We start from the raw sequence: 22,330 nt of genomic DNA on the forward strand, positions 1-22,330 counted from the left end.
ATTTCAAATTATTCCAAAAATGTAATTTATGTTTGATGGTTTTGTAAAAACATTATTACTCTCAACAATCCACAATTGACTACTACTAATATTTTAGTACTATCAATTTCCAATTTTAATAACAGCAATGTTTACCTAAATAAACTTCAATTTTTTTAAGTGGACACTTTTATCTTTAAAATGTTGTTTAAGTTATCTAAACAATGTAATCAATTTAAAGTTAACTTACTTTTATATACAATTTTATTAGCACTACTTTATATGCTTACTTTACACTTGCTATATTAATAATACCTTTACACCAAAATTCATTGAAGTTGCATGCTTGCTTTGCACTTGCTAAATATTGGCCAGAATCGATCCCAAAAAGTTCAAAGAATAATATCATGTTTTTATAAAATATTAAATTAGGTCTAGCTGGTTTGGGTTTTGCAGTCTTGATGTTTCAAGTTAGATATTGGTCAGAAATGATCCTAGTTAGTTTAAGAATTATATGATGTGTTTTATAAAATACTAAATTATGTCTTTCTGGTTTGGGTTTTGGCACTTGATAACTTTACAACTTTACAAGAATGGTATATTTTTTATATAATCTTTTTCATAGTAGCACCCAAGTGCAGGGGAGTTGCTATATTTATAATACCTTTACACCAAAATGCATTGAAGTTGCATGCTTGCTTTGCACTTACTAAATATTGGTCAGAATTGATCCCAAAAAGTTCAAAGAATTATATAATGTTTTTATAAAATATAAAATTAGGTATTTTTGGTTTGGGTTTTGCAGTCTTGATGTTTTAGGTTAGATACTGGTAAGAAATGATTCTAGTTAGTTTACTAGTCATATGATGTTTTTTTTATAAAATACTAAATCAAGTCTTTCTGGGTTTTGCTTTCTTGATAACTTTACATATATCGTATATTTTTATATAATTTTTTTCCAGAGCAGCGCCCAAATGTATTTTTTTGAAAATTGGCATGATGGATCTTCTTGTTAACCAATGTTAAAAGAATACATTATATCTATGATGGATGTTCTTGTTAACATATTGCTATATGATGGTTCTTCTGGTTAACAAGGTGCTCAAAGAGTGCCAAAAGAATACATTGCATTTATGATGGATGTCTTTGTTAACAAGGTATTAAGAGTGTTGCGTCTCTCCTTGATACATTACTAAAAGTAATATAACTTGGGTTATTATATGATACATGAAAGAGTATAGAGAGTATTATAGGATGATGAAAGGTAGGTCTAGTTGTGGAATAATTTCATATAAGAATACATTTCATGAAGGCAAACCATATATAGGTAAGTGGTGATTTTTGGTTTTGTCTTTAGAAAGGTGTGGATTCTTTTTATTTATTAATGATTTTTCATATTCCTCTTAGGTTAATATTTACAACTTACTAGAATCTATATGAATTAGGTATTTAATATTTTCCACTTTAAATTAAATGGGTGATTGTGAGTCTAATTATTATTATTATTTTTAATTAAATTATTATATTATATGATAGAGAACTATATAGAAGAACACAATCTAAAGCGAGAAAAAAAGATATAACACTTATTATTAAAAAATGAGACATGTAATACGGGAGGGACTCTGCGATGAGGGTTTTGCAGTCTAGGGTTTCGACGAAGGTAGGCTAGAAGGAGCGCCAAACGCTGGAGCAGCGCACAAGGGAAGAGCACAGGCAAGAGAACCAGAAGTACAAAAACTAGAGTAAGAAAAGTCCAAAAAGCCAGAAGCCTGGGGGCTAAAATGAAGTTCAAGAACTGAAGGGAAGTAATGGAAACGACGCAGGGGAGGGGAGAGATCCCATCCTACAAAGCAGTGATAACAGGAGAAGCGCGGAAGGAACGACAGAAGGAAGGAGACAAAACAAGTGAAGGAGAGACTTCAGCAACAGGAACACAAAGGAGAATGGGAGCAACAAGCAAACGTTTGCCGAGGGCAACGAATAAACCTAGGTTCGTAATACCTAATAACAGACTAGAGAAATATAGAAGTTATATGAAGGATTATGATTTGATCTGTAAATTTGTAGGATACTGGCCAGCAGAGAAAGATCTTCTCAGATGGATCCAAAAAAGGTGGAAACCAAAAGGACATGTGGAAATAAAGCTGGGGGCGAAGGGATTTTTTATAGTCATATTCTCCAATCTAGAAGACAAGGAAAGGATCTTTGAGGAAGGACCCTACTTCATGAACAATGCTGGATTATTTATGAGACAGTGGGTAGACTGTTACAACCCAGATAAGGAAAGAATGTTAGCAGCTCCAGTATGGATCAGACTCTTTGGCTTACCAATAGAATTCTGGGACCCAGAAATCCTTGAGGGTATAGGGAACGCAATAGGATCCTTTGTGAAAGTGGTAGAATCAACAAAGAGGGGTAGATATACAACATACACAAGAATATGCGTGTATATTAACATAACAGAGCCACTTCCAGATAAAATAGAGTTGGAATACCACGATGAGATCTGGCACCAACCAATTGATTACAAGCATATCCCCTTTCATTGCAGAAGATGCCATGAGTATGGACACCTATATCGAGAATGCCCTATCACGTTATCAGAAAAGGAAAAGGAAACAGATAATGAAAGGAGAAACGCGGCAAAGAAATCAGGACAGGAGGATGAGAACTTCAGAGAAGTGCAGAGAAAGAAAAAAAGAGGGAATAACAAGACACAGCTGGACAAACAAAAAGGAATCCATATTATAGAATCCCAAAACAAATTCCAAGTATTACAGGACGAAGAAGTGGAAACAGAGGAGAACGAAGATGAGGAAATAGAAGGAATGGAGGTCATAAAGGAAAATGCAGATAAAGGGGCAGATCAAGTAGATAAAGGTCAAGAGGGTACAGAGGAACCAATAGAAAACCAAGAGGATCAACGAAGAATGGAAATAGACCCACAGAAAACAAAAGGCGAGGAAGAAGAACAAGTAATGACGAAGCTTTTGCAGGAATGGAAGACGCTCGATGAAAGATTTATTCCAGAGGAACAGAAACAGATGTACAAAGAAGCCTTTCAAAGATACAAAGAGAAAAAAGGAATAACTGAAGACATAAGAGTTGGGAAAATGGAGATGCAGGAAACCCAAAATCTAGGAATGAGCAGTACTGGAAAAGGAGGTAGAAGAGCAATGAGTGAAACAATCCAAGAAGTTGGAGAAATGTTAGTTAATTCACGAAGAGTTATACCTCTCTCAGAGGTATTTCAAACCCCTCCGAAACTTTTGCGATGATCATCACAAGCTGGAACATAAGAGGCCTCAACAGTAGAGGCAAGCAGAGGTATTTAAATGATAGACTGAAAAAAGATAAGCCTAGCATAATGATAGTACAAGAAACAAAAATAAGTACAGAGAAAATGAGAGATATTTTGAATAGAAACAAGAATAGATATGAAATGATGGGACAGGATGCGATTGGGAGTGCGGGGGGTTTGGTAATAATTTGGAACCCTGAAGAAATACAATTAGACAATTGGATAAGTTTCCCAAGAATTCTAACAGGAACTGCAAAGATTATAGGAACAACAGAGGAGGTTATTATAACAGGTGTTTACGGACCCCATACCCAAAGAGAACGGGAAAACTTTCTGCAAAATCTAAAAGCAATGAGGAATCTAATCCCTGAAAAACCGTGGATAGTAGGAGGGGATTTCAATCTGATTAAAAGCTTAGAGGAGAAAAGAGGAGGTCTAAGGAGAATGGATACAGCTATGGAACAGTTCAGAGATATGATAAGGGAGCAGGGACTGATTGATATTCAAACTATAAATGGAAATCATACTTGGAACAACCGAAGAGGGGGAGCTAATCAAATTGCATCACGACTTGACAGGTTCTTAATTTCTGAACAAATAATGATGAAAGATGTTTTCATAGAAGCCACAATTCTACCGATTGCAGGATCGGATCACTGGCCGATTAAGATGGAAATAGATCTCAAACAAAGACCTAATAACAAACCATTTAGATTTGAAGCATTTTGGCTCAGAAATGAGGGACTGATAGAGAAACTTGAAGAATGGTGGAAGAAGAGCGAACAAAAAGGGGAAAATAAAATGCATACCTTCCAACTCAAATTAAAGGAGTTGAGAGACAAAATAAAAAAGTGGAATAAAGAAGAATTTGGAAATATACTGAAGGAGAAACAATGCCTAGAACAAAGAATGGAAGAGCTGCAACAGATGGATATATTAGAAGGTTTATAGGAAGATAGAATAAAGGAAGAAGGAATTGTAATAAATCAACTAGAAGAGAGAAGGAAACAAGAAGAGATCTTATGGAGACAGAAGTCAAGGGTTCAGTGGCTTAGAGAAGGAGAAAGGAATACTAAGTTCTTCCATAAAGCAATGATACAACATAGACAAAGAAACATAATTTTCTCCATTAAGAACCAAGAAGGTCAGCGTGTCCTCCAGCATGATGAAATAGAAAAAGTACTGGTTAACCATTTCAAAAATCTTCTAAATGAAACTCAAGATAATAGAACAGAGGCTATAACGAAGATAAGAAAGGAGATCCCTAAACTGGTAACCATAGAACAGAATTTGACATTGACGAGGAAAATTACTATGGAAGAAGTGGAGGAAACAGCCAGGAATATGAAAAGGAACAAAGCCCCTGGGCCAGATGGGTATACGATAGAATTCTACCAAGCAGGATGGCACTTCCTTGCTGAAGAAGTCTTAGAAGTGGCGGAGGAAGCTCGAATTCATCAAAGAATATGGCCAGGTATAAACTCAACCTTGTTAACCCTCATTCCTAAAACTACCCAAGCGAATCAAGCTGAAAGCTTCCGCCCTATAGCTTTATGTAATGTTATCTACAAGATAGTGGCATCAGTGGTGGCCCAGAGGCTGAAATCCATCCTCCCGAACATAATATCCCCAGAACAAACTGGGTTCGTAGAAGGAAGATAGATTTTGGACGGATTAGTGGTGGCTCAGGAAGTAATCCATACCTTAAAAGTGAAAAAGGAAAAAGGAATGCTGATTAAATTAGATCTGTCAAAAGCCTATGACAGATTAAATTGGAGATATTTAGAAGCCATCCTTCAAGCCTTCGGATTCTGTGACAGATGGGTGAAATGGGTCTTAAGTATGATCTCCACGCCAAATTTTTCCATCTTGCTAAATGGAGCCCCATCTGCTACTTTTAATGCTTCAAGAGGTCTTCGACAGGGGGATCCCCTATCCCCCTTTCTCTTCATAATAGCAGCAGAAGGATTAGGTAGATATTTCAAAAAAGAATTAAGAGAAAGGAAAATCCAGGGTCTGAGGTTATGGGGCAATCATACTACAGTTACTCACCAACAGTTCGTGGACGACATCATGATATACTGTAAAGTATCCCTGAATGAGGTGAGAAGGATAAAGAGAATTTTAGAGGTGTTTATGAAAGGTTCAGGTATGGAGATAAATAATGAAAAATCAAGAACGTTCTTTTTTAATACAGTGGAACCCATCAAAAATCACTTAACCAGGACCTTGGGCTATAGAAAAGGGGAGCTCCCAACAAAGTATTTAGGAACCATGCTAGACTCATCATCCCTAAAAATAGGAAACTGGAGATCCATTATGGAAAAGATCATGAAAAGACTTGAAAATTGGTCTTTCCGTACTCTGAATCTTGCTGCAAGAGTTGTATTGCTCAAATCAACCATTCAGGCGATCCCGATATATCCATTATCAGTAATGGCAGCACCAAAAGGGATATGCAACAAGCTGATAGAGATATACAGAAAATTCCTATGGGGAGGGCCTAAGCAACAAAAGAAATGGGCACTCTGCTCCTGGGATAGCCTAACTAAACCAAAAGAAAAAGGCGGACTAGGTCTAAGGGACCCGTCTGTACTAAATCAAGTTCTAGCAGCAAAACTAAGATGGAGATGGATGCAAGGAGGAAAGGACCTTTGGAAAGAAATATGGACAACAAAGTATAATATGCCATCAACTCCTGAAGAAATATTAAGGAAACAAGAAATACCAAGAGGATCAGATATATGGAATCTGACTAATCAAAGCAGAGAATTAGTAGATGGAAATATATTTTGGGAAATCAGAGGGGGCCAGACTGCGAGATTTTGGGAAGAAGCGTGGCAGCAAAGGGAGAAAATGGTGAATCTACAGGGAATGCAGGATATCTACAGAATAGGGATTGACAAAGAACTCATCTTGGTCAAAGATTATTGGATAGAAGGAAGAGAAAATGAAGAATGGAGAGAATGGAAAACAATAGAAGATTGGAACAGGAATGCAACGGAGGAACAAAAAATCTTGTTTAGTAAGGAATTAGAGTCCAGGAAAATAAAAAACAGAGGAGGCAATGATATTCTACGATGGGGAAAAGAAACTAAAGGAACTTTCACTATTAAGGAAGCATATAATATAAAAGTCCAGCAAGAGCAGAGGGAAGAGGAGCAGAAATGGAGAAAACTTTGGAAAAATAAATGGTGGCCGAAGATAAAGATGTTCGTGTGGTTGGTAGGGAGGAAACGTATACTAACCTGGGACCAAATCCAAAAAAGAGGATTCTCAGGCCCATCAAGATGCTGTCTCTGCAACCAAGACGGAGAAGACCAGGAACATTTACTAAATGGCTGCAGAATAGCTCAATACCAATGGGATAAGACTAAAGATCTCTTTTCAACAATCGAACGAAATCCACAAGATATCATACAAACTCTGTGTAATTGGGGAGAAGGAAAATTTAAAAGCTCGGTGGTGAGAAGAGCCTGGAACATGGTGGCAGGATTCAATGTGTGGAATATTTGGAAAGAAAGAAATGGAAGAATTTTCCAAGGGAAAATATCAAATCCGGAAGAAGTTTGGCAAAGGACCCTGAGACAAATCAGGGAATCAATCCTTGCAGAAGTATGGACAGAGGAAGATTGGAAAACCTCTGAGGAAGAAGCAGAAATCCTAAGAAGGTTGAACTTGGAACAAGGGATGGTCTTTCAACAAAAAAAAAAGCAACAACAACCTATCGCTGCCCAAAGTCTTGCAGTCTTCCGAAGGCCACATGAAGGGTTTATCAAGCTCAACTTTGACAGAGCGACAAAGGGGAATCCAGGTCCCGCAGGATATGGAGGAATCTTTAGAGACATTCAAGGAGATACAGAATGGATTTATGCAGAACATGGAGGAACTATGAGTAATAACGAAGCGGAATTCATGGCAGCTTATCAGGGCCTCAAAATTGCGATAAGAAATGGATATAGAAAGCTAGAGATCGAAGGCGACTCAGCCCTGGTTATAAACACCATAAAAAAACTAATACAAGGGAAACAGTGGGAGCAGGTCGCCAAAAGTTGGAGAACAACGAGCTTAGTCCAAGAAATTGAAGAAACATTGAAAGATATTGAATACAAGGCCACCTCTCATGTTAAGCGAGAAGGAAATAAGCCTGCGGATTTCTTGGCCAATTGGGGAAGCAAGGAATTAATGGGGAAAGTGGATGACAGTTGGACAAACCAAATGGTGATGACAAGATGGGATAGTTTAAGACAACTCATAGATAACGATACCCATGAAACAATATAATTGTAATAAAAAAGACGTGAAGCTCCTGAGTGGGAAGTTAAGGCAGATGTATTTGGCAGAAAAGATAGGACAGAAGGACGGCGGCCATACCTCCCTGACCATAGTAATTAATGATAATTCAGAGCAGCAGGTACGCAATCCAAAACAAATCTCGGAAAACACCGAAGAGAGCATCATACAAGTTATAAGGGAGAAAGGAAGTGGAGGACAAATACATCATAAACAGAAAGGTGGCGATAAAACTATAAGGCGGAACAAGAGAAGGATGAAAGACAACAAGAAGTTGAAGAAGGTGGCTAGGAAAGGAGAGACCTGGCAGAGGAATCAAAACCAACGACTTAAACGAGTCAAGATGGCAGCGAGCTGGGATAAAGAAGTTCAGTCAGAGCGGGAAGATTACAGAGACAGACAATTTGAGCGGAGCAGAATCAAAATTGAGGTCGAAAGCTCAGAAGACATGGAGATTAACCAGGACGAGGGTTTCCTGAGGGAGACTTTTGAAAAAGGACAGAGCAGTAAAAATGTTAAACGAGGCAGAACAGACGGAAGAAGGAAAGCACGTGAACAAAGAGGTAAGGGCCGACCCTGGCAAGCAAACAATGGAGAGGAGGGAAACCAGCCTCAGGAAAGACAAAAAAGGGGAAGGAAATCTATCCGTAGGACGGTTCATGAGGCAGAGCAGGCTTACAATCAAGAAACAAATGAAGACATTCGAAAAATCATTGAAGTCATGGAAAATAGAGTCCTGGAAGAACCGTCGGACCCTGAGATGGAAGAATGGAAATCCCAGATGCCAGATCCAGGCAATACCAGAGGCACACTAACCCTATACCGTCGAGCTCTTCACACTTACTGGGTCCTGAAGCACCTTTTGGCCAAGGCAATGGAACAAGTCGCTGCAGAAATGGTGGAGATGGCGCAGGAATCGATGGCAGCAAGGAAGGAGATGGAAAAGGTTGAAGGTATAATGCGTCAACAGAATGAGCAGATCAAGGAGATACATGAGATGCTGAAGGAACTGGTAAAAACCAAGGACAATAATGAAATCAAAAGGGGAAGCGCGGAGATTTGAGAGGCTAGTTAACTCTCTCTTTTTGATTTTTGATGCTACTGCTCTGTTTTGGGAATTTGACTGCATGTCACAACAACCAGTAGTGAAGATAGGTCTTTAAGTAGATCTTAGAAAAATCAGTCTTTTAAAACATTCTGATTACAAAGGTTTAATGTCTTGCAAGTTTTTTCTGATAGTATGTAAAAAGAAAAACAGTACCGAATGCTTGATGAAGAGGAACCAACAGATCCAGTTTCCCATATGGGCGGATTGAGGTTCCTTAGTATGTAATTTTCAGGTTGCTGTAGATAATAGAAATTCCTTAGCTTACAAAAAAAAATAAAATGAGACATGTAGGATATAGACAATGTTGTTTCTATATATTGGACCCACTTTATGCCAACCAATGAAGTGGTTTGATCAACAAAAAAAACTATCACCATTCCCAAAAAAAGTGATAGACAACTCGTCATTGAAAATAATAATTGCAAATAAAATATAATAACCTCTTCACCAACAATTTTCATTTAACCGTTCTACTTTAGCAACGTGAAGGGATTTAAGAAATAATGTCTTAACTAGCTGCTATAGGAAGCATAACATCACCAACCACATGTTAAACATAAGCGGTTAATATTTGAAGTGGAGATTTAAACTAGGATTGGTTAGAATTGGCCCTAGCTATGAAACACATGATATATCATATCCATTGCTCACAGTTGTATATGTACCCAATATCTCCTTCTCAACTACACTCTTTGCCTCATGAGCTAGATGTTGATGTAATGGTAGCGTAGGTACCCAGTCATATCTAGAGCTCTTCAAGGATAAAGAAGATGATTTATTACTAAGATAACATTCTATGTAAATAGAAGCAAGCTGTGTAAACATAGAGCCTTGGATGTCAAATAGTTGATTCAAGATTTTGTAGTAGGGGAGGTAACACATTGCTATGAATGGGAGAAGAAACACATTGTTACCATAGTATGAGAGACATAACTCATAAATAATAAATAGAAGTGGTGTTTCTTCACATAAGAATAATGGAGTTAAAATTATCCTTGCTTTGATATCATTGTTAGGTAGAAGAATAACTCCACAGATAATTGCATTTCATTAAGGTGAGCCATACATTGATACAATGAGAAGTGACTTTTGGTTTCATCTAAAGCGAATTAGTTTCATATTCCAAGAGGTTGAATGATTCTTCATATCCACTTATTACTCTTCATATTCCTCCTAAATTAATATTTCCGATTTACCATAATCTTGAAGGATTAGGTCTCTTCTAAAGATAACTTTTTGCTAACTCAGAAAGAATAAATAGAAGTGGTGTTTCTGCACACAAGAATCATGGAGTTAAAATTATCTTTGCTTTGATATCATTGTTAGGTAGAGGAATACTCCACAAATAATTGCATTTCATTAAGGTGAGCCATACATTGATACAATGAGAATTGAGTTTTGGTTTCATCTAAAGTGACTTAGTTTCATCTTCCAAGAGGTTTGAATGATTCTTCCTATCCACTTGTAACTCTTCACATTCCTCCTAAATTAATATTTAGGATTTACCATAATCCCCAAGGATTAGGTCTCTGGTAAAGATAACTTTTTGCCTACATTCAATTGGGCGAATATGTCAAATATAAATGTTTCATTTTTGTTTGAGTACAATTTTTCATTTTAGGAAATCTCCTTAATGCATAATAAGAAATATCCCAATGAAAATTATGTCACTATATGAAGGTGAGGGTAAGGGATACTGTTTTGTTACATGCAATTTGGTTGATATAGGGGATTAATATTGTTTTCATTTAAGATAAATATTCTTAACACACAATGATAAATATCTCAATAACAATTATGTTACTATATGAGGGTGAGGGTAAGGGCTACTTTTTAAGTTACACGCAAATTGGTCGTTTATATTTGAATATCATTATTTATTTTGGAAAAATATCCTTAGCACATGTAAAATTAGAGATGACCCAATGACACTTCTTTTATCATTATATGTTGGAGCAACTTCTATATATATATATATATATATATATATATATATATATATATATATATATATATATATATATATATATATATATATATATATATATATATATATATAAATACAAGTACAACGCTGTATATTCCATATGAGGAATATATTTATACTGTCAATATTGTCAACATCCATCATGTCACTTGCAGGAATTGAACTTGGGGGGGGGGACGCTCCCAATCACCTGAGATAACTCCAATTGACACACACACACACAATTTACAAAACATTGAGCCAAGTTTATCATACTTATTAAATGTTTATAATGTGTTGGTTCTTAAGTTATCCTGGTAACTGAGGACAAATGGAGACCACATTCACTGAGGATTCCAAGGATCCTCCCGTTCTAGGTGACAAGGGTTGGCGTCCCTTTCACCACAGGGGTATTCCCTGATAATAGTGTAAATTAAATAGTCATTGTAAAATAATGTAAATTAAATAGATTTTCTAATTAAACAAATAAATAGGCTAGATTATTGAATAAAGAGTATTTTAAATAAAATAATGCTTTTTGGGAAAAAGAGATGGTAGGTACATAACTCATGAAAACTTATTAAATTAAAACTTCATTAAAGACAAATGAGGTAAATTAATATATATCATAATTCACAAAGGTTAGTGAGAAATAAAAATTAAAATTAAAGAAAAGAAAGAAATTAAAGCACAATGGCATTAAATACATCTAATTGAACTATGTGGTTTAAATAACATAACATCAAGTATTATTATTATTTAACATGCATAACAATTAGAATAATTTAATTTAATAATTTCTAATAATAAATATTGGAGAAATATTAAATTAAATGTAATGTGTGAAACATTAGACAATTTGAACAAGTCAAATAATGACTAATAATTTCACATTTTCTAGTGAAGCAAAATAGTACAAAAAAATAATAAAATTACAAAGAAATATAATTTAAAGAACTGATTTTTATGACATTTGAATTTATGGTGCACATAACCGTAAATATCATGTATTCATGGAATTAAAACTGCAACAAATAAATTCAAAATATGATTTAAAAACTCTAAGTATCAAGTATTCCAAAGTATTTAAAATCATTTAATGTGTTCAAGAATAATGTATAATTAAGTTAAGCCATTAGTTTTGAAAAACAAACCAGTGCATAAAATATAAAATTAAATTGAACACAATGGAAGAAAATAAAAGAAATGAATCATAATATTAATAATTAAACCTTAGTGTCACCACGAAGGAAACCATTTGCAACATGTACAAGATGGTTGTAATAGTTAGTAAGTCTTCGTCTTCAGAGCTACCATCGTCCAACTTGCCAAAAATCCCATGAAAGAAACCCTTACATTTTATTTTATATTTTTGGGAATTTGTTTCCCATATAGTTCTCGTAAATTCGCAAATGAAATTACATTAATGATAAATATTTTGACTAAATGTACTACGTATTTCATCATTTAAATAAACTCCGACTCAAATCCTCCACGTTAAAAATCTTTTAAATAATATTTCACACATTAAAAGAAAATATATAAATTAATTCTCTAATATAAAACAAAATGAAGTTAAAATATAACTCACCTTTCTCCTCGAAAAATCATTTTGTGGAGCTTTATAAAATGAATTTAATTTTACTTTAGGTGAGACCCAGTAAAATTTTTCCACTATATAAAACATTAGGTATAAATTATGTATTTAACGTGAATCTATTTTCCAGAACGTTCAATGTAACATAGGATCCAAAGTATTAATTGTATATTAAATTTAATATGGTTTTCCCTTTTAAATGCTGAACCCTTGCATTTCTATAAAACCTGCCATGAAATATAAGCACTCCTCCCATGCTAAATTGATGGTTGTAAAATTTCTTCTAACAACCATTAGAAATAAAAATTTTGAGTTTCGGTTGAGCCCTCGTTGCCATGTACCTTGCCTATTGGGAGGTCACGAGGTCAAATATCCTCGATTCCCTTAGGGTTAGGCCCAATATATTATGCCACCTTTGGTGGATCTCTGCGAATGACAATGAAACAAAAAACCAAAGAGAGACACAATCCACAATTTGAAATATATATGTGTTTTTAAATTTTAATAATGTCACGCACACACACACACACACACACACACACATATATATATATTAAGATTTCTATATATTAAATCTTTATACCCATAATACATTTTCGTGATTGATCGAAGAAAGAGAAAATGGTGAGCATGTTAAGCCTGATGAATTCTTATCCATCAAAGAAATATAATCGTACGGTCATCGGGTGTAGATGTACGTGCTGGTTAACCTTTTTCATAGGCCCAATGGCTCGAGGTTTAGGGGAGAGGCTTCTATTGCTGTGCAAGGACTAGTAGTTGTTATAGTACTAGTCCTACACATCCATAAAAAAATAATCATAAAACATCAAAAAATTGCACATAAATAGTTTATATTAAGTTATAAAATTATGTCCAAAATGGGGCCATATATTGATTGGACCAACAACTGTCAAACACTAAGCCTTAACATAACAAGTTGACAAGACATCCTGTCCCAACTACCTCCAGCTCTGAATTACCAATTAAGTCAAAATGCACTACAAAACATTCCATTGGATTCTATCTAGGAGTACACCTTTCCCATAAAACAAACATCCACTGACTTCCACTAGAGCAACACATCCCATTGCTGGGTAATATCTACAAAAGAACAGGGGAAATGTGTGTCAGCCATATCTACATGTGTGTTTAACCATTCAACCTAATGAAGGCAATAAATTACACCATTCAATTCAAGAATTAATGCCGAGGATGCAATAAATGACACCAACCCTTTCAATTCAAGAATTAAACACACCAACCCTTTCAATTTAGGAATCAAACAAATGAAAGCACAAGGATCAACCATGAAAGTTTATCAACCATTGGATCATGTACAATTCAATCCCAAACACACATTTGAATTTGGGAGATGGCAATCCATGCCAATCTTCCTTACCAATAAAATTCTACATAAAAAAACTATTAAACAACCTCAACCCTTATTGACTTGCTTTTGAAACATTCATTCTACTCATTAGTTGTTGGAGACATATAATCAGAGTGATGGGTCCAGCCCTTGTTCTTTTGTCCGAATGTAAGGTTTGATTAAATGAATTATTGATGGAATGATTTTTGGGGATATTCGATGGTTGTTTGATATTATGTTGTATTTAATTGTTCGGTATGAGTTTTGGTTGTGAGGGAGACACCTGTCTCTACCTTGGATTCTGTCCTCCCGCCTTATGCTGCGCTTTGGAACCCTAACACTCCACTTACTCTATCATTTTTTACCTTCACTCGGTTGCGCTGAGAGACTCCTTGCTCCGGTTTCCACCTGTGACTTCGTAAGGGTTTTTGTGGCACTCTGTTTGTATTCCTCGGCCACGGCTCTGCTCTGTTGGCTGGGCTCTATTGGTGTAATGGCACTGTCTGTGGCTTTCTGTCCGCTGGTCTATTTGAGGGTTTCCGAGCTCGTTTCTCGGTGTTCTGCAAGTGACCTCCTCTGTTCTGAAGGCTCTATGGGCACGGTTAATGGTTGCTTCCTCTTGAGTGTATTTGTATCACTGTTGTTTTTAATTTTTGGTTCAATGGCTTCACTGTTTAATTTGTCCACTGGTCGCTGTGTTTCCAGGTCGTGGCCACGAGGTGACCCAGTGTTCGACCTCTGCTCGTCGGCTAGACACAGGTAAGCTTTCCCTCTTTGATTCAGTTCCCCCTTTTCATCTTCTGTCGGTGCTAACAAGTTGTGCTCCTTGTGAGCAGGGATTCCTTGTTGGTTCGTGGCTTGTCGAGACCTCTCCTCCTGCGATTTTGGCTCCTCCTCTGGTAAGTGTGGGTTACAAACCCTTGCTCTGTTCCTATTATTCAGTTAGAGTTTTTATTCTTCTCACTATTAACTATTATGAACTATGGTTGCAGGTGGATGTTGGGCGCTATAGCTATGGGTTTCGGCTCCTCTTGCGACTTGTTAGACTAGGTAGGGTCTTTCCATGAAACTTGTGTTTGGCATCTGTTGATAGTTCTGGGTCTTGGTTACAGGCTTCGGCCTCTCTCTTGGTTGCTTATGTCAACATTTCTGTCATTGTAATAGGTAGATAGGTCTTTTGGTTTTAACTTGGAATTGTGAAAATTTATTTCGTCCTCAAGGTTTCGAACCCAGGTTCCTCTGTCGATTTTGTAATATGAACTTGTCCTAACTTTGGACTGTAAATGAATTTAAATATTTCTGTAGATTTGCTTCAAACAATATTTGCAAGGAAAAGTAATGTGTGTTAATTTATATGGTACCTGGTCATAGATGTTTTCTTCTCGCTGGAAATTTGATTGTGATTGTTGTGAAACCCTCTGTTAGTTTTCTTTATCACGTGCTCGATGTTCTTCTGGAACTGTAGGTAGTTGTTGTGAATAATAATTGGTTCTATGACAGTTGTTTCTTCTGTGTGTTTGGTATAATGCTTCCACTAGATCTGCTTCGTTGACTCTGAAATTCTAGATGCTTGTTAAAAAAGATTAATCTGCCAGTTCTTGTCACTGTTTAGAAATACACTCAATTCATTTTAAAAATAGAAAGGAAATATAATCTTGCTACAAATGGACTCAGATGATTTCGAAAATCTCTTGTATGTTTCTATTCTTCTTCTGCTGTGATGAAAATCAACCCTTACAATGTTTCATTTTCTTCCTTTTGTATGATTTGTTGAACAGTTTTAAAAACTATCAATAATTACATGTAGTTACCATGAGTAACTGTTAATTTCCGTTTGTCTAAATTCTAGAATTAATTTAAAAATAGAAAGTTAAAAAAAAACGTCATAATAAAATAAAACAGAACTTGCTATCCCCTCCTAAATGCTAGTAACTAAGAAAATTTAAAAGACTCAGGTACAGTGACCTGTAAACCTGTCAACCTGTGAGACAAACACTTCCTCTTGTTCACCCCTAGTTGGATGCTCCTGCATCAGGCTCCCGAGGTAACAAAAATTCATGGCTTCGGTCCATGAGCTCCTTGATAGAATACCCTGCATGTTGTATCTATCCTGCATCAAGCCACAAACTGTCCTCAATAGGGCAGTTCTTCCACTTAATGAGGTACTGTAGGTACTCCTTTTTTCGAGTCTGCCTGGCCACTTGTGTGTCTAGGATTCCTTCGATTTCAAGTGGCTAAGATGAAGGCATTTGTCTCATCCATGAACTACTCTTTTCCTGGGTGTCCCACTTTGGCTGTGCCGAACTGTCCTCTGCCAAATTGGCAGTGTATGGGAATAAATCTGCCACATAAAAAATGGGCGATATTCCTATACCTAGAGGCAATTGCAGTTCATAGGAATTGGCAGAAAACTTACGTAGAATTTTACAAGGACCAATTTTTTTGAATTTCAACTTATTGTGTTCGCCCTTAGGAAATATTTCCTTGCACAGATGTGCTAGGACCTGATCCCGTACATTAAATTGTACCTCACGTCGTTTCAAATAAACTTTCTGTTTGTACCTCTGACTGCTGTCCTATAACTTCATCTTCACCTACTCATGTAGGTCGTTAATTGCTCTTGCAAAGTCTTCCCCATTAGTACTTCTTTTCTCCAACTGTCCAAATCCCACAGCTCATGCACTCCTTGGGGATGCATTCCATACAAGATCTGCAAAGGGCTACTTCCTGTGCTTCAATTTGGTGAATCGTTGTAGGTGAATTTCGCTTGAGCAAGTACACGATCCCACATTCGTGAATTTTCTCCCACTAGACTCTGCAACAGGTTTCCTAAACTTCTGTTCACCACCTCCATTTGCCCATCAGTCTGTGGGTGATAAGCAGAGCTAAAGTTCAACTGTGTGTCCAGCTTCTTCCACAGGGTGTGCCAGAAATGTCTTGTGAATTTCACATCCCTGTCAGAGACAATGGACTTAGGTAAGCCGTGCAGCCTGACAATCTCTGTGAAAAACAAGTGTGCTACGTGAGTGGCATCACTGGTTTTCCTACAAGGAATGAAATGTGCCATTTTTGAGAACTAGTCCACTACCACCATAATGGAATCATAACCTCGCTGTGTTCTTGGCAGACCCAAGACAAAGTCCAAGCTGACTGAGTCCCATGGTCTACTTGGAATAGGCAGTGGTGTGTAGAGCCCCGTATTTTGACTGTGTCCTTTCGCCAACTGACACACTTTACACCTGGTTACAAATCATTGCACATCCCTTTGCATCTTTGGCCAGTAATAAAAGTGACTAAGCTGATCGAAGGTCTTGTCAATGCCAAAATGTCCAGCTAGACCTCCGCTATGCTTCTCCCGGATGATGTTCTCCCTCATCGAATAGTCGGGGATACATAGCTATCCTCCCTTAAACAACAGCTTCTCCTGTAAGTTATAGTCCAGCCACGGACTATTATTTCTCAACAAAGGGTTTTGGCAGGCTTCATAAGCCTCCTTAAAATCTGCATCTGTCTGATACAAGTCTTTCAGGTGTTCAAAACCCAGTACTTGTATCGTGCTCTCCTGCAAGAGCAAAACTCTCCTGCTCAACGCATCTACTACCTTGTTGGCCTGTCCGCTAATATGCTTCAACACAAACGTGAAACTCTGCAAGTACTCAACCCACTTTGCATGCTTATGGTTTAGCTTATGCTGCTGCATAACATACTGCAATGCAGAATTATCAGAAAACAAAACAAACTCATTACCCAGCAAATAGTGTCTCCAATGCTTCAATGCTTGGACGACAACATAGAACTCCTTGTCATAAGACGAGTATTTCTATCTACTTTCATTTAGTTTTTCACTGAAGTAAGCTACTGGTTTGTCTTCCTGACTGAGTACAACCCCAATGGATGTACCACTGGCATCACAACGAACTTGAAAATTTTTGTTGAAGTCAGGTAGCCTCAAAATTGGCCTCTCAGTGATCTTCTTCTTCAATATTTGGAAGCTCTTTTCTGCACCTTTAGTCCACTGAAAAGGTTGACTTGCCTTCTTGATTGTATCCAACATAGGTGCACAAATTCCACTAAAATCCTTTATAAACTTGCGATAGAAACTTGCCAACCCATGAAAACTTCGAACTTCGAACAGACTCTTAGGGGATGGCCAGCTAAGTATAGCTGCAACTTTTTCTGGGTCCATTTTCAACTCATTTTCTGCAATCACGAAACCCAAATAGACTAACTCTTTTTGAAAAAAGTACATTTTTTTCTTCAGATTTATCAACAACTTGTTTTGCTGCAACTTCTCTAGAACATATCGAACATGTTGAAAATGTTCCTCCTTGGTCTTGTTGAAAATCAGTATATCATCAAGATACACAATCACAAATTTCCCAATGAACTCCTTCAACATCTCATTCATCAGGTGCATAAAAGTACTAGGGGCGTTACTAAACCCAAATGGCATCACCAACCATTCATACAACCCTTCATTAGTTTTGAAAGCTGTTTTCCATTCATCCCCTTATCGAATTCTAATTTGGTGGTATCCACTCTTCAAATCTATCTTCGAAAATATGCTGCCTCGCTCAAACAGTCCATCATATCATCCATTCGTGGAAATGGAAACCTGTACCAAATCGTAATTTTGTTTATTGCTCGTGAATCTATGCACATCTGCCACTCGCCTCCTTTCTTGGGAGCAAGAACTGTCGGAACTGCACATGGGCTTAAGCTTTCTTGAATCAGTCCCTTATCCAGCAACTCCTGTACCTGTTTTCTAATCTCCTCATTGTCTTTGGGGCTCATCTGGTAAGCAACTTTGTTCAGTAAACTAGCTCCAGGGATGAAATCTATGTGATGATTGATACTCTGCTTTGGTGGCAATTTATCTGGTAGATCATCCACCACAATGTCACTAAATTCCTGCAACATTTCCTGGATTTCTTCAGGTAAATCAGAAATTTCAATGTGCAACAACACTGTTCTTGGTCTCCTTACAACAACATATTTCACCTCATCATCTTCAATTTGTTTCAAAAATTGTTTTCCACCCACCAGTAATACTTTTGTTCCACTAGTCTTTGTTGTTTCCTCCTCCTTGATGGGCACTAGCGTATGCTTAATCCTATCCTTAACAAACTTGTAACAGTTTGTATTCCCATCATGAACATCTTTCCAGTCATATTGCCACGGTCTACCTAGCAGAATATGACACACGTCCATGGGCATGACGTCACAAATAACTTTGTCCCTATATTTGCCAATATGGAATTCCACCTCACACTGCTCATCAACTAGCAGTTGGTGACCCTTCTGTAACCATGACACCTTATAGGGGGTTGGATGCTTCAGTCATTTTAAACCCAGTTTCTCCACCATCGTTGTTGCAACCAAATTATCAGTGCTTTCGTTGCCTATAATTAGTTTGCAGCATTTGCCATGTGACTTGCACATAGTCTGGAATAATGCCTTTCTTTGGGTTTGTTCAGTTGTTTCTTTTGCCAGTTTTAGCAGTACCTTATTCAAGACTAAGGCCTCTCTTGTCTCCAGTACATTTTCTACCTCCTGAGGCGGTGCCTCTACTTCTTCTATTTGAGCAACATATGCTCCTCTTTGACCAGCCTATTCTCCTTCAGGACACTCAAAGGATCTGTACCCCCACTTGTGGCACTTGTAGCACTGGTAGGCAGCTCCTTTTCCTTTGCCATTTCCCCTTCCTCTCTGGTATGGCCTTCCTCCCCTAGTGCTGCCTTCCTTTTCTGCTATCCCTGAGGTCTTTGAACTGTTGCCCTCTTCACTGTTGTTGGCAGTTCTTCCTCTGCCAAAGGATTGTCCTTTCCCTCTGCCAGTTCCTCGTCCTCTCCTGGCATTCTGCTTTCTTGTGATCTTTTCTTCTGCCTTTAAGGCACTCTGGTATGCTTCCTCTATGGTTTTCGGAGAAAGAATACTTATCTCGTCCAATATCTCTAGCCTTAGGCCATTCACAAACCTTGCTGTCTTTTCTGGGGTGTCTTCAGTATAACCAGCTCTCAAATTCACCCGATAGAATTCTTCAGTATATTCTTTCACTGTCATTCCTCTCTGCTTCAAATTCTGTACCTGTCGATGCAGAGAAATCTGGTAATCTTTGGGCAAAAACTTGCCCTTCATCTTGGCGACCATTCTGGTCCACTTTTTAATTGGTAACTTATTCAATCTTCTCCTCTCTACTTGGACACTGTCCCACCATAAGGCTGCGTGTCCTTTCAGCTTAGTAGCAACGAATTTAACTCTCCTATCTTCGCTGACCTCCTCACATTCAAAATACTTGTCCAGCTCACTAATCTAGTCCAACAGCACTTCTGTGGACAAACTGCCATCATAATTTGGAATTTCAGGCTTTGGCTTACTGCTAGCCAACAAGACTGACCTTAACAATTTGATCTCAGGTCCTTCTTCATCTGATCCATCCGTTGTAACTACAACCTCTTCCTCACTATCATCTCCTACTTCTGGATTCATTCTCCTTCCTACTTCTACTGCCGCCAAACGGTCATTCATAATCCTAATCTATTCCCTCAATCCCTCATCTACTACTCTTCGAATAGCTCTGCCATGACCTCTTCTTCCAACTTCCATTTTATAACAAAATTAGTTAATTGAACCTGCTTTGATACCAAAATTGATGGGTCCAGCCCTTGTCCTTTTGTCCGGATGTAAGGTTTTATTAAATGAATTATTAATGGAATGATTTTTGGGGATATCTATAGTTGTTTGATATTATGTTGTATTTAATTGTTCGGTATGAGTTTTGGCTGTGAGGGAGACACCTGTCTCTACCTTAGATTCTGTCCTCCCGCCTTATGCTGCGCTTTGGAACCCTAAAACTCCACTTACTCCATCATTTTTGACCTTCACTTGGTTGCACGGAGAGACTTCTTGCTCTGGTATCCACCTGTGACTTCGTAAGGGTTTTTGTGGCACTCTGTTTGTATTCCTCGGCCATGACTTTGCTCTGTTGGCTGGGATCTGTTGGTGTAATGGCGTTGTCTGTGGCTTTCTCTCCGCTGGTCTATTTGAGGGTTTCTGAGCTCATTTCTAGGTGTTTTGTAAGTGACCTCCTCTGTTCTGAAGGCTCTATGGGCATAGTTAATGGTTGCTTCCTCTTGAGTGTATTTGTATCACTGTTGTTTTTAGTTTTTGGTTCAATGGCTTCATTGTTTAATTTTTCCACTGGTCGCTGTGTTTCCAGGTCGTGGCCACAAGGTGACCCAGTTTTCGACCTCTGCTTGTCGGCTAGACACAGGTAATCTTTCTCTCTTTGATTCAGTTCCCCCTTTTCATCTTTTGTTGGTGCTAACAAGTTGTGCTCCTTATGAGTAGGGATTCCTTGTTGGTTCGTGGCCTGTCGAGACCTCTCCTCCTGCGATTTCGGCTCCTCCTCTGGTAAGTGTGGGTTACAAACCCTTGCTCTGTTCCTATTCTTCAGTTAGAGTTTTATTCTTCCCGTTATTAACTATTATGAACTATGGTTGCAGGTGGATGTCAGGCGCTACAACTATGGGTTTTGGCTCCTCTTGCGACTTGCTAGACTGGGTAGGGTCTTTCCATGAAACTTGTGTTTGGCATCTGTTGATAGTTCTGGGTCTTGGTTATAGGCTTCGGCCTCTCTGTCAGTCGCTTATGTCAACACTTCTGTCATTGTAATAGGTAGACAGGTCTTTTGGTTTTAACTTGGGATTGTGAAAATTTAATTCGTCCTCAGGGTTTCGAACCCAGGTTCCTTTGTCGATTTTGTAATATGAACTTGTCCTAACTTTGGATTGTAAATGAATTTAAATATTTCTATAGATTTGCTTCAAACAATATTTGCAAGGAAAAGTAATGTGTGTTAATTTATATGGTACCTGGTCATAGATATTTTCTTCTCGCTGGAAATTTGATTGTGGTTGTTGTGAAACCCTCTGTTAGTTTTCTTTATCACGTGCTCGATGTTCTTCAGGAACTGTAGGTAGTTGTTGTGAATAATTGTTGGTTCTTCGACAATTGTTTCTTCCGTGTGTTTGGTATAATGCTTCCACCAGATCTCTGTTTCGCTGACTCTGATATTCTAGATGCCTGTTAAAAAATATTAATCTGCCAGTTCTTGTCACTGTTTAGAAATACACTCAATTCATTTTAAAAACAGAAAGGAAATATAATCTTGTTGCAAATGGACTCAGATGATTTCGAAAATCTCTTGTATGTTTCTATTCTTCTTCTGCTGTGATGAAAATCAACCCTTACAATGTTTCATTTTCTTCCTTTTGTATGATTTGTTGAACAGTTTTTAAAAACTGTCAACAGTTACATGTAGTTACCATGAGTAACTGTTAATTTCAGTTTGTTTAAATTCTAGAATTAATTTAAAAACAAGAAGTTAAAAAAAAAAACAAAACATCATAATAAAAAAAAAAAACAGAACTTGCTATCCCCTCCTAAATGCTAGTAACTAAGAAAATTTAAAATACTCAGGTACAGTGACCTATAAACCTGTCAACCTATGAGACAAACACTTCCTCTTGTTCACCTCTAGTTGGATGCTCCTGCATCAAAAAGTGTGTGCACAATATTACATTCATTCTATTCATCATTTTCTTGAGACAAAATATTCAGAGTGTGTGCACAATGTTATTAGGTTTACTTTTGTTGAATAGTGTTATCATGTTGTTTTTGTTGCTATTATTTTTGTTTACTTTTGTTGTTGT

General features: G+C 37.4%; 1 protein-coding gene across 1 annotated transcript; it reads left to right on the forward strand.

The window, feature by feature from the left end:
• Positions 1-3,427: 3,427 nt before the first annotated feature.
• On the forward strand, positions 3,428-4,234 carry LOC149245169 (uncharacterized). Its single transcript, XM_089437417.1, has one exon. The coding sequence runs from the start codon at positions 3,428-3,430 to the stop codon at positions 4,232-4,234; it is 807 nt and encodes a 268-aa protein (XP_089293543.1).
• Positions 4,235-22,330: the final 18,096 nt, after the last annotated feature.

The sequence above is a fragment of the Pinus tabuliformis genome, chromosome 7 (genome assembly GCF_031772625.1).
Source record: "Pinus tabuliformis cultivar Carrire ecotype Pingquan chromosome 7, CPIR1, whole genome shotgun sequence".
Taxonomy (NCBI): Eukaryota; Viridiplantae; Streptophyta; class Pinopsida; order Pinales; family Pinaceae; genus Pinus; species Pinus tabuliformis.